At 38.8% G+C, this 13,062-nt stretch overlaps 1 protein-coding gene across 1 annotated transcript in view; it reads right to left on the minus strand.

The window, feature by feature from the left end:
- Pkhd1 (PKHD1, fibrocystin/polyductin) overlaps window positions 1-13,062 on the minus strand; it is a 430,053-nt gene that overhangs the window by 224,968 nt on the left and 192,023 nt on the right. Inside the window, exons 39-42 of the mRNA XM_005369574.2 lie at window positions 12,251-12,442; window positions 8,068-8,193; window positions 4,698-4,754; window positions 3,818-3,948 (exon numbers count right to left, since the gene is read on the minus strand). Of these exons, the coding sequence (XP_005369631.2) occupies window positions 3,818-3,948; window positions 4,698-4,754; window positions 8,068-8,193; window positions 12,251-12,442 (506 nt within the window). The remainder of the gene's footprint in view (window positions 1-3,817; window positions 3,949-4,697; window positions 4,755-8,067; window positions 8,194-12,250; window positions 12,443-13,062) is intronic.

The following is a 13,062-nucleotide window of genomic DNA, read 5'->3' on the forward strand; positions in this document are numbered from 1 at the left end:
ATAAATAAATAAAATGTAATTTTTAAAAATTGGTTTGATATCTACTGAAGAAGACACCTAACATCAACATGCGGCTTAAACACATATGCACGCATGCACACACACACACACACACACACACACACACACACACACACACATGCACACATACACACAAACAGGCACACATGCACTCATCAACATTATATTAAATGGTGAAAAATAGAAAACATTTCCTCTAAAGTTCAGAATGATACAAGTTGCCAGTCTCTACATTCTTTTGATATAGTGCACATGTGCGTGAGCACACACAGAGACACACACACACAAATACAGATAACTCTTAAACACCCACCTTCTCTTCAAGCACTGCAAATAATGAGAAGTATGCCACAGGCTGACAATGGTAACATTAATTTAACACACACATCTGTTTCATTGTCATGCATGCCAACTCATTACCAAGACTTGATGAGAAGGGAGAATATTCCAAAAGTTCAGAAAGATATTCCAGAGGCTACATCCAGACTCATCACCAGTGCTCAGAAAGCATACATGTTCAACAAACAAAAGTGTTAAATTCTAATAGAACCTGCCTCAGTTCTATTAGAATTTAAGGAACATCTGAGTATCACATGCAAACACTGTCCCAGTACATTTACAGTGAGAAGGGATGTTGCAGCTTTAGTCCTATGTTTGCCAGGAAGACTCACTTTTCTTATAAAAGAAGGGCATCAGCAGTCAGCTCACGTTACCACCCACCCTTCTTCTCAATTCCAATTGGGTACTCTACAAAGGATTCATGAAGAAACCACACACTCATGCAGGCAGCCAGAGGCTTGCAGGAAAGGGTTTAAGGCAAGCAGGGAATTTTGTGTGGAAATCAATTCTTTGCGGAAGTCAATGTGTTATGGACATTCAAGCAAGAGAAATTCCAGAGAGAATGAATTGCTCAGGAAAGCCAGCTCCTTGAGGTGTATATCTGCAGTCAGTAGAAGAAAAAAAAATGGAAGGGGTGAGTTAACCCTTCAGGCAGCTCTTAAATATGCATTACCTATTGAGCGGGGGAAAGCCAGAGAACTGAGGTTGGGTCCTTTAAAACAGAATTCCTTACAAAATTGATTCACAAACTAGAACAAATTTCCCCAAATCAAATAGATGTCACCAACAGGCTCCTTCTTCCTTGGGCTCTCCTGAAAAGGACTATGCTCATAGGTAAATTCTAATATCTCTGTGAATATAGGACACTCTGAAGCACTGGGAGTGAACTGTCCCCTGACGCCTGAGAATAACCACTCCATCAAGAGAGTTTGGCAATAGTGGGTTCATGAATATGATGTCAGATAAAAGGAATCTGCGTGAAAGAAATTGAAGACTGGCTACTGATGCCATTGCTGTTGAGAGAAGACAGGCCTGGAACAGAGAGCAGAAGCCAGGGCAATGCATAGAGAGAGGGCCACCAATGTGCTTTTAGGAAGCAAGTCAATGTTTCCCAGAGGAGTGAATAACGATGGCCATGTCCCTATAGACTCCAGCAAGGCACTGCAAACGTTCTCACTGATGAGAAGGCACAGGGCTCAGATTTGATTTTCAGAGAAACTGACTTTTATTTGATTCACCCACGGCCTGGGTAGGGTGACAGCAGACCAATTGCAGGTATGAAAACCAAAAAGAACCCCCCCAAAAATCCCTTTGTACTATGCAGAGTTGAAGGTGAGGAAGCTGGTGTCCACCTGGGTGTGAAGATGAACTCTCTACGCTGTGACAAAGAATCTGGTTCAGTGTTCTGGAACAAGTCAAGAATAACATAACACCACAAACCAATGTCCAAACTTAAAAATATCTTTCCCAACCACCAGGTCAAGATGTCAAAGGCAGGCTCATATGTGGAAAAAGAGTGAGTGTGCTTTCTAGGTTGAATGTCCATACTGGAAAACAAGGCAAGCTTCCTCAAGTCTCAGTGAGGGGGTTTTGCTTAATTAATATTGAGTACACCATTAATTATTATTAATACATAGTACACCAGTGTAATGTACCCATTTTGATATCATTCAGTGATCAAAGATACGTTATGGGAGGAGGTTGGGTAAAAGGAACAGGAGAACTCTTGAAACTTCTTATGAGTCTGGAATTATTTGTAAATTAAAAATGTAAAGGTTCGGAGTAGGCTCAGCGAGTGTAAGAGGGAGGAGCCAAGCTCAGATTCCTGGCATCGACAGGGAGTGCAGCGGTGCACATATGCAACTCCTCCTCAAATGGCTTGGGGATCTTAGAACTTATGCTCTATTTCCCTTTAATGCAACTATATTTGCATAAATATATAGTGTATATTATGTATATGTATTTATATCAAAAATAAATATGATATATATATTTGTTAAACAAAAATATTCCTAAGAGGAAAAACCAAGCAAACAGATCGATCAAAATGGAAGGCATCTGAGAAGAAAACCAATGACTGGCTTCAGCTTCCTTTTTCTGTTGCCGACTAGGTCTGCTTTCTAGGTTGAATGCCTACACTGAGAGATTAGGTGATCTTCTGCAAGTTTAAGTGGAGATTTTGCTCAATCAATATGATCACACCCATGAAATATACCCATATGGATATCATTCCATGATCTCCATGTTAATAGAGGAACCATTCACCCAAGTTCTTCTCACATAGGCACGATAGTCCACAGGTCTCTGCTTTCCAGGCCGGTACGCTAGTATGAAGGATGTAAGATGGGTCAACTTTTCTTCTAGTCAGGGAATATGCCACCTACCCCAGGAGCTAAGGCTGTTTCAGCATCACACGGGATGAGCTGGGAAACCTTGACTGCTTTTGTCAAGATGCCTCAGTGTAGATGAGATTACATTACCCAAGCAAGTCTTAGAAAAAAAAGAACTCTAGGCCCCACAGCTGCCTTCCTAACTGTTCAACAAGCCCGCCGTGGCCAAAAAGTTAAACACAACTTGTCTAGAGTTTGGTTTCTGATGATCCATGAAATTCTGCCTCTGTTTATCACTGGCCTATTAGCCACCCCTATTAGGCACCTAAAATGGTGTGTAAGTGCCGTGCTTTGGGAAGACACAATTAAAAGTGTAAGGAGCGTTGAGCAGAGGACCATACTTTTATTGGGGATTACTCAACTGAACGTAATTAAGAGCAGTTTTCCCTGTGTGTTTCTCAGAAACTGGGCATAGACGTCAGAATACTGTAGCAGTGGAGGATCTGTGGGGACGTGTGTCCACAGATGCCCAGAGTAGCATCCTGGGAAAGGGAGGGTCTTAACCCCTGCTGGAGGTAGACCAAGGGATACAATAACTAATAAAGAAGAAATTAAACAGCCTTCCACTATTGTAGTGCAACTCCTCACTCACAAATCTAATGATAAATAGAAAAACTTATTTCACCATGTGGCTACAATTTCACTACATTAAGTTACACCAAATCATGGAATAGCAATTAAGACCATGCTCCTGAAATGTTATGTCTTTTATACCTCCTGATTCAATGTAAAATCCTCTTTTGGCAAGAATATGGTCAAAGTAATATGATAGGCTACAGGTGATTTAATAAGTCATTGACTTCAGAACCAAAAGATCCAAAAAAAGATGCTTCAGTTTGGATAACCAGAATACCACTTATTGGTCTTATTTATCACATTAAATAGCTCTCATAGGAATTCTGAGAACAATTGCTAAATTTCTCATCTAACACAAAAATCATAACCAAATGTTTTAATACTAATCAGAGTGAACAGCCAAAATCAAATATTTGATGCTACTGTTTACTGTTAGAAGAGATGTCATACACCATCAGCTTAGCCTCTCCTGGTAGAAAGGAAGCTCTTACCTCTATCGAATTGGTGGGACTGAAGGTGTAGATGCCAGCCGGTGCCAGCATTTCAGGATTAGACAGTCCTTCAGCCCCAGAAACACTGATGATCACATTGTTTCTTATTGTACTTCCCTGTTCCCGCCAGTCTAATTTGAAAAAATAAACCAAATACAGGGAATTCACAATTAAGATTTATATAACTCAATACTCTTTGACTCTGCTAATGTAGACTGTATTTCATATATATGTATGTTATGTATAACACTATTTTAAATATCAATAGATATTATAAAGATGGTATTAGTGATACATCAATGGCTACAAGAATAATCTATTCTTGAAAAGAACCAAAGTTCAGTTTCCAGTACGCATACTGGACAGTTCACAACCTCCTATAGTTCAAACATCTCGCATGATGGGTAAATCTGATTCCTCTTCTGAGCTCTATAGCCACCTGCACACATATTCATAAATTAAAATATTTTTTAAAAATTATATATCTTTGTATATGATTGAGAGATGTTCTAATCTATGGGTAGAGCAATAAGCTATTAGAAATTATTTTAATATTCTGTCACTTTAGCAAGAGTCGTACTGGGTTTGATGAGAAAAGAAGAAAGACACAGAAGTCTTCTCAAAGTTGAGTGGAAAGGGATAAGAAAGTTGAAAGCAGGAATTGGAAGGTTGAACATAGTTCAAAATATATTGCATAAAATTCTCAAAGAATTAATAAAATATTTATATTTAAATATACATATATTAAATTAGTATATATAATATAGAAAGAGTATGCTCAACAAATTTGCAATTAACAACATTTCATATCTGCCTATAAATTATAACAATCAAAGGTGAACTATGACAGATTCAAAATAAAATAAAGTTACATATTTACCATTTTTTCTTCCAATAACAGTCTCACTAGTCATAAACTTTCTGTCCATATAGGTCCCTGAGAACAGAAGATTATATTAATTTTGCATATTTGATATCATTCAGGAAAGCAAGAGAAAAATAAAACACGATTTCTTTTTGGGGTAATTTTTATCTATGATGCAGAGAAAGAGATACATATTGTATCAACTATGCGTCTTACCATCCTGTGGAGCTGAACTTTCCTTTAAATATAATCATAGCAATAGTGATGTTTTTAACAAAACTCTCAATCACTCAATTTTACCAATAAAGTCTCATAAGCCAGATGCAAGGGTAAAAGCCTGCTCGCTCAGAGAGGCAGAGAAAGCATCCAGTTGACCTTCTTCCTCAGACCACATCTTAGAAGCCTGCTGCCTTTCCTAAACTGTAGCTGATATTTTCTTTGGGCTGTCAATAAACTCCCAAATAAAGACATGGAGACTTATTATTAATTATAATTAATTCATAATTAATAATAAGCTTAATCTCTCTCTACTCTAGCTCTTTTAACTTAATTTAACCTGTTTCTGTTCATCTACATTTTGTCTCTGGGCTTTTTACCTTTCTTTCATTCTGTATGTCTTACTTTCCAGGTTCTTCTGTATTTGGCTGACTGACATCTGGTGTCTCTTTTTCTCTCTTCCCCTCAGCCTAAATTCCTCCTCCTACTTACTCTCCCTGCACAGAAGTCCTGCCTATACCTCCTCCCTTGCTATTGGTCATTAAGCTTTTTTTAACATACCTTTTTTTAAATTTTTTATTTATTTATTAAAGATTTCCGTCTCTTCCCCGCCACCGCCTCCCATTCCCCTCCCCCTCCCCCAATCAAGTCCCCCTCCCTCCTCAGCCGGAAGAGCAATCAGGGTTCCCTGCCCTGTGGGAAGTCCAAGGAACCTCCACCTCCATCTAGGACTAGCCAGGTACCTTAGGCAGGCAAGGAAAAACAGCAACACATCTTTAGGTAATTAAACGAATGCAATACACTTTTACATAGCTAAACAAATATTCTATAACATAAACAAATGCAACACATCTGTATATAGTTAAATAAATACAACACATCTTTGCATAGTTAAACAAATATTCCACAACACTATGCCATTTCAAAAGAACCTCCTCAAACTTCATGTCTCTCCCTTCTATTTCCTGTGCATCTCTCTATCCATCCTCCTGATTCCCTCTATAATCATTTTTTAATGATCTTATGTTCACTCCCTATCAGCTGGTTGTTTGTTCTGCCTCTTGACCTATGGTTGACTTTAGTTAATCCTATATATAATATCCAAGCAGAAAGTTCTTGGATTAAACAAAGGTGTGTACTAGGGCTGAGCCACACCAGAACTAGAAACAGGCTTTTCCAGTCAATGACACAATCTCAGGGTTCATGGCATGATCAAATATCCTGCAACAGAATAGCCCTTCAATATTAATTCTTAAATGAAGTCTAAATAAAGAGCTTCATTGTCCAAACCAGACAGATGGCCCTGGTTGAACTCATTGGGTCACAAAAAATAGACAAATGTGAGAAAGAAACTTGGAGTGTAGAAAACAGGGAGAGATAAAGAGGTGGGAGCAAGCAGATAACCTTAAATGTGTATATAAATTGCCAATGAATAAGTTTAATAAAAAAATAAAAGAATGAAAAGCCACACAGCTTGTGCCCAACTGAGCCTGGTTATCAAATTGGAAGGATTGATTTTTCTAGGAGAGTGGGTATGCTCTGAAGGGACATGCTGGACAGAGTGAGGCAGTTACAACCTCAATGAGAAAGGACTAGAAAACATCAAATGTCCCTACCATGTGACACAAAAGGGATTACTTATTTAGGTTGGATCACTACTGCATACACAGTGCCACAGAACCCCTCATTACTAGGATTTTATTCTATCTGAGACTGCCATGTCATTTAATGGCTCTGAACCTGTGATTGTTTTAGCTATGACAGAGAATTTTATAGTGAATCAATTATTTTAATTCCCTTGATTACAAGGGATGTCAAGAGTCAATAATTCACCGTAACCAAGGCTGAATTCCTCCTACAGGTATTTTGTATTGCCTATTCAGTATAATATTCATCCTAATCATATTGTTAGGATGCCATCCTAAGTCTCTGCTTGTAGTCACAGACTTTCACAGAGAAAATTAAGAACAGTCAAGCCTGTACCTGTTGGCTTGATTTCTGTGGCAGCACTTCTCTAATCAAAAGATTTTGTATGGCTGATGACTTCATGTATCTGCTCTTTGTCTTCAAGCTTGAGTTTGTTTTTAAGTGAGTTCATAAGATCCATAGTCCCCCACAAAATATCTCTTTTGGGATTAGAACATTTTCAGCCTTTTATCTCAAAAGATTGCTCTTATATTAATCACACACTTTCCCTGGATCACACCACAGGCCTCATTTAAAAATAAAACACTAACAATTATAGTAATAGCCTTACTTTCTACAAAAATCTTTGGTTTGCTTTTATGTTTTGACACAATCAGAGACTGCTTATTAATTCATTTTTTCAGGCACCTGGCCTACAACAAACTATCAACACGAATGCCAAGAAGACAGTGTCTCACAAAGCCTAGTGGCAAAACAAGAAGAATCAGAATGTGACATGGAATTTTAAGTTGAGAAGTTCTAGCGTGGAGATGTAGGGGACAAAAAATGTTCCAAGAGAGTAACTGGCATGATCGGAGAGGAAAAAAAAATTCTGCAAAAGCCATGTGGCAGAAGAAAGGCTGATCTTTGAGAAGAATGAAATAAAGTAGCTCCTACATCATGACAGCACAGAGGAAGAAGTGAAAATGATGAGGATGGCTTTGCCGAAATCAGTTGGGGTGGAAATCACTAACAGGGCACTCTTTAGCCCAGCTAAAACTTCTGGATTGCTTTTCAGGAGTGATGTGATGCCGACTGAGACTTCTAATTATCTAAGGACAATTCTGGGGTTTGGCAGAAACTAGTGCACAGTCTGCCAGGTCGGAAACTGTAGTCCCAGCCTACAACAGAAGCATTTATGCACAAATCCGATTTTAAAATCTTCAGCCAACATCATCCAATCCTGAGCATCTGAGACTATGTGTGAACTTGGAATTGCAGGAAATTTCATGACAGTAAATTTTAAAACCTCCCATTAGACACTTATTTGCCTGAATTCAATTTTCAAGTGATTTACTTCCTATTGATACTGCTTAGTAAGTCACTCAGTGGTGAATAAATGTAAACTTGTTTTTTGAGCTATGTCCTATTAGGTAATGCTAATGATTTTGTAAGTTTGGAATTCAACAATGAGTAAGAATGTTTATGAAAGACTGCCCATACTACTCGAGAATATGTAAATTAACCTAGCAAATGTACTTACCCACCAGCAAGGCATGACCTATAATCTTGTAGAATATATTACTCTCCACCCTCAGGCCCCAGGTCTTGTGCATGCTAAGGCCTCTGCTGAAGGAACCCCATATTGCGCAGCTCTGGAGATAAGAACCTGAACGGAAAAGAATAAGGTGAAGATTTTCTTCACACTTTAGAGTCTCCTCAAATTTTGTTGACCATATCCAAACAAGATACACCATCACCAGGAAACATTTTTCCACAAAAATATGAAATTCTGTCCTTTGGAAAAAAAAGCAAACAAACCAGGAAATTGGGCAACTAAGGCCACTAGAACTTGAAGATTAAGCTAGTTGAAAGTCAAGACACAAATGCTAGAAAGTGTTATCCATACATGAAAGAGAAAATCTGGCCAAGCCACAAAGCCACATGGCTATCGAAAATTCTACCTATTCAATGGCCTTTATCACAACATGGTAGAGCAGCCATCAAGGCCTTATGTGGTTTCACTTGGATTTTTAAAATCTACCCTTGCATATGAAGTGGTGGCCAGTATTTCTTGGATGAGAAATTCCTGTTTATACCTTGTCAACTGTTCCAGTTTAGCTTCCATTGCTGTGTTACATACTATGGCCACAAGGAAATTGGTTCTATCCTACAACTTCCATTCTGTCCCTGAGCAAGCCAAGGCAGAAACCACTGAGGAGACTATTTACTCACTCACTCTCCCACAGGCCATACCCGAGTAACTTTTTTATACACACGTGAGCAGTGCCATAGGCTGGAAGATCGACAGAAACTCTGTCCTGTGCTGCACAACTGTAGCTGATAGCAAACGGTTATTTGTTGATGGTTGCAAGACATAAGCCATTCTTTTTGAAGGATGCAGAGATGGAGATATGGAGGCAGAGCCATCACTTTCCTAAATGTCATTTCATTTCAGTAGAGTTGAAGCAGCTTCCCCTGTATTTGCATAACCCTGGTTCTCAGGTCAATTTTGAGTTTTGACTCTGCTACAGTGAATGCTGCCATTAACTGGAGGCAGGTGGTACATGTGTTTCTCTCTTTTTTACTTCTTTTGAAGATCATATGCATGCATGTATAGTATGCATGCACACCCTTTATATACATGCATATAAAACAGAACCTGATATTTACAGGTACTATTGAAAAGTAAAAAAGTATGTTCCACTGTATGCGTAGAAATAGGGCATTGCTGACCAGGTGCACAACTTTAATCTCAAAACTCAGGAAACAGAGGCAGGCAGATCTCTGAGTTTAAGGGCAGTCTGGTCTACAGAGTGAGTACCTGGATAGCCAGGGTTATATAGATAAATCATGTCTTGAAGAACAAACAAACAAAAAAAATAGGGCATTTCTAAGAACTCAGTTATAAATAAAATTTATAATCTTATTTTTCTTATCTTTAAACAAACAAAAATTTAAAGTTATCATTTTTAGCACAGGCTTCTTTAAGAATGAACCTATTTTTATTATGGACAGTTTTTCCTCTTTTATGTTTATAATAACATGCACCATAGACTGTCTTAAAAATGAACTGTGTTCGTTGAGATAATACATTTAAGCAGAATGAAGACATGGAGGAAGAGTAAATGAATGGGGTGATAGAATATGATATTAGGAGATTGAAGATGATCAAAGTATATTTTATGCATGAATGACATCTTAAAAAGAAACCCATTAGTTTGCACGATTAATAAATTTGAATAAAAATGAAGAATAGTCTACAACAGCCAAGATATATTAGTAAACTTTATAATTCCATTATGACTTTAATAATATGAGTACTATGTAGTTGGTACAATATCTTTCAAAGATAAATCCCTGGAATAATCAGGTCTTAGATCATGTAGGATTAATATAGAAAATGGCATATTGGCTCATAACTAACACTGAATGTATTTTATGGATAATCTAAAAAGTAATGAAGATAAATCATTTGCTTTTGAAATACCAGTTCAAATTTGTGCTTCATTTTTCTTCTCAAGAAAAAAAAAACAATTATGAGAAGTTTCAAATATTCTACCCCCCCCAAAAAAAAAAAAAAAAAAAAAAACCCCGGGGGTGGTTTTTTTAATTAAATTTAATTTTTTGAAAGCAATCTTTTTTATTTTACATAATAACCCCAGTTCCCCCCACTTCCACCCACCCCACCTTCTGTCCACTCCTCAGAGAGGATGAGGTCTCCCATGTGATTGTCACATCACACTGAGACAGAACCAAGACCCTCCCCCTATATCTGAGCAAGCTATCTCTCCATAGGAAATGGGCTCCAGAAAGCCAGCTCATGCAGTAGGATTAAACCTTGGTCCCACTGTCAGTGGCCCCACAAACTGCCCCAGCCATACAACTGTCACACACACTGAGAGGGCCTTGTTCAGTTCCATGCAGGTTCCCCAGCTGTCAGTTCAGAGACAGTGAGCTCGCTCTTGCCTGGGTTAGTTGTTTCTGTGGGCTGTGGGCTTCCCCACCATGGTCTTGAACCCTTTGCTCATATTATTACTCCTCCCTCTCTTCAACTGGACCCTGGGAGCTCTGTCCAATGCTTAGCTGTGAATCTTTGCATCTGCTTCCATCAGTTACTGGATGAAGGTTCTGTGATGACAGTTAAGATAGCCATCAATCTGATTGCAGGGGAATGCCAATTCAGGTACCCTCTCCACTATGGCTTAGGGTATTAGCTGCGGTCATCCTTGTGGATTCCTGGGAACTTCCCTAGTGCCAGGTTTCTTGCTAACCCCATAATGGCTCCCTCTATAAAGATATTTCTTCCCTTGCTCCCCATCTCTGACCTTCTCCTAGCTCAGCCAACCAGATCCCTCATGTTTTCCTCTCCCTTCCCCTTCTTTTATCCCCCTTCCATCATCCTCCCTGCACCTCATGCTTCCAATTTACCTACCTGGAGATCTTGTCTATTTCCCCTTCCTAGGGGGATCTATGTGTGTTTCTCTCTTAAACTTCTCCTTGTTTCTTAGTGCTGATTATCCTTTGCCTTATATCTAACATCTACTTACGAGTGGTACATGCCATGTTTGTCTCTTTAGGTCTGTGTTATCTTACTCAGGATGATTGCTTCTACTTCCATCCATTTGCCTCCAAGTTTCAAGCTGTCATTTCTTTTTAACCACTGAGTAGTATGTACTCCATTGTGTAAATGTACCACATTTTCTTTATACATTCTTCAGTTGAGGGGCACCTAAGTTGTTTCCAGGTTCTGGCTATTATAAATAATGCTGCTATGAACACAGTTGAGCAAATGTCCTTGTTGTATGAATGTGCATACTTTGGGTAAATGCCCAAGAGTGGTATTGCTCGGTTTTGATGTAGATTGATTCCCAGCTTTCTGAGAATTCACCTTACCGATTTCCAAAGTGGCTGTACAAGTTTGCATTCCCACCAGAAATGGAGGAGTGTTCCCTTTAGTCCACATTCTATCTAGCATAAGCTGTTATGAGTGTTTTCATACTAGCCATTCTGCTAGGAGTAAAATAGTATCTCAGAGTTGTTTTGATTTCCATTTCTCTGTATCTGTTAACTTAAATATTTCTAAAGAAAAAGGGAATAAAATTATGACAATTAGAGTGATTTTGGGGGACAGCATTGGCACAGTGTGGTGATCCAGGGTAAAAGTCTTAAGAACAATCTTTCCTTCTATGTATTCTATTGGGAACAAAACCACAGAAGCTTAGAAAGCTGGGGGCTGCTTTTGTTTCATCAATATATTTAGCATAATGAGTCCTCAATTAAGGGTAAATTGTAAGTATTTGGCCTGTAAAATCTGTATTTCCACACAGCTTTATGTTGATTTTAGAGCAAAATATCTAGTTTCTTATAAGAATAAAAAAATTAGTACCTATAAATTAACTCATGAATAATCACTGCTTTCAGAAACACTGTCTGGATTTTTTTTTCCCAACTCTGAATCTCTATCAAAACATCACCCCCTCAGAACACACTGCACCTGAACCGCTAGCACTTCCTCACGTGTCCAAGCTGCTCTCTGGTGAGTGAGTGCATCTCTGAATTTAATAAGCTCCACGTGAGATCAATTTAGGAACTAAAGGTTGGAAAGTATACATATAACCTATAAGCATTTATCAATCTCTGAATTTGTCAGTCCGACATATCACCAGTGTGGTACCGTCAACACTGAAGAAGAAAACTGGGAAGCCGGAGACGCGGTCTCTTACCTCTCAAAGCTCCCACCAAGGTGAGTGAGCTTGGATGCTTACGGAAGGCCTGCCCCAGGTCTCGGAACTGTACTCCTTTCAGCTTGACCAAGCTGGGCTCCTCTGGGAAGGACTGAATGATTACTCTGGCTCCCAGATCCCTGGCTCCCAGCGTTTTCTCACTCTTATAATACAAACAGTGCTTTAGGTTACCTGAAACACATGATGATGTTCAGGGGAGACTTCTAAGAATGCTTCTAGACAAATCTCTGTGCGCAAGGTTCTATGGCTACACAGGGCAAACCATCCAACTGTCTTCTTTCACTGTTGGTGATTTCTTCCTATGGATTATTTAAATAGATCGAATAACTAAAATATGGTATTACCCTTTGCTCTCTTATATCTGGAGATGCTCCCCTCTCCATGCCCCACCCATGCAGACATAACCACCTTAAAACCTATCAGAAAGGGGCAGATTATAACCCCCAAGCCAAATACACTGGTTTTGATTTAAATGCAAAAGATAACCTGTAGGAAAGGTGAAATAAAATGGATTTTTCATATTTGATAATTCTTGGGGAAGTTATGAGAACTGAATCCTACATAGCATCTTATAGTCTTTAGAAGCCCAGTGGGGTTTCCCTTAAGTATTTGTTCGATGATTTTAGCAAAAATGTCTTCGGTGAAGGGACAGAGGGCTCAGAAAAGTTACTGAGTTACTGCCAATCTGCTTCTCCAGCTATCTTCCTACTAAGGACAGAAAAGTAGCCCGTACCGAATGCTCAATTGCCATTACTACAGTGATGAGAAACTAGCACTCAGAATATTTTCTG

Source organism: Microtus ochrogaster, unplaced genomic scaffold, assembly GCF_000317375.1.
Source record: "Microtus ochrogaster isolate Prairie Vole_2 unplaced genomic scaffold, MicOch1.0 UNK52, whole genome shotgun sequence".
Lineage (NCBI taxonomy): Eukaryota > Metazoa > Chordata > Mammalia > Rodentia > Cricetidae > Microtus > Microtus ochrogaster.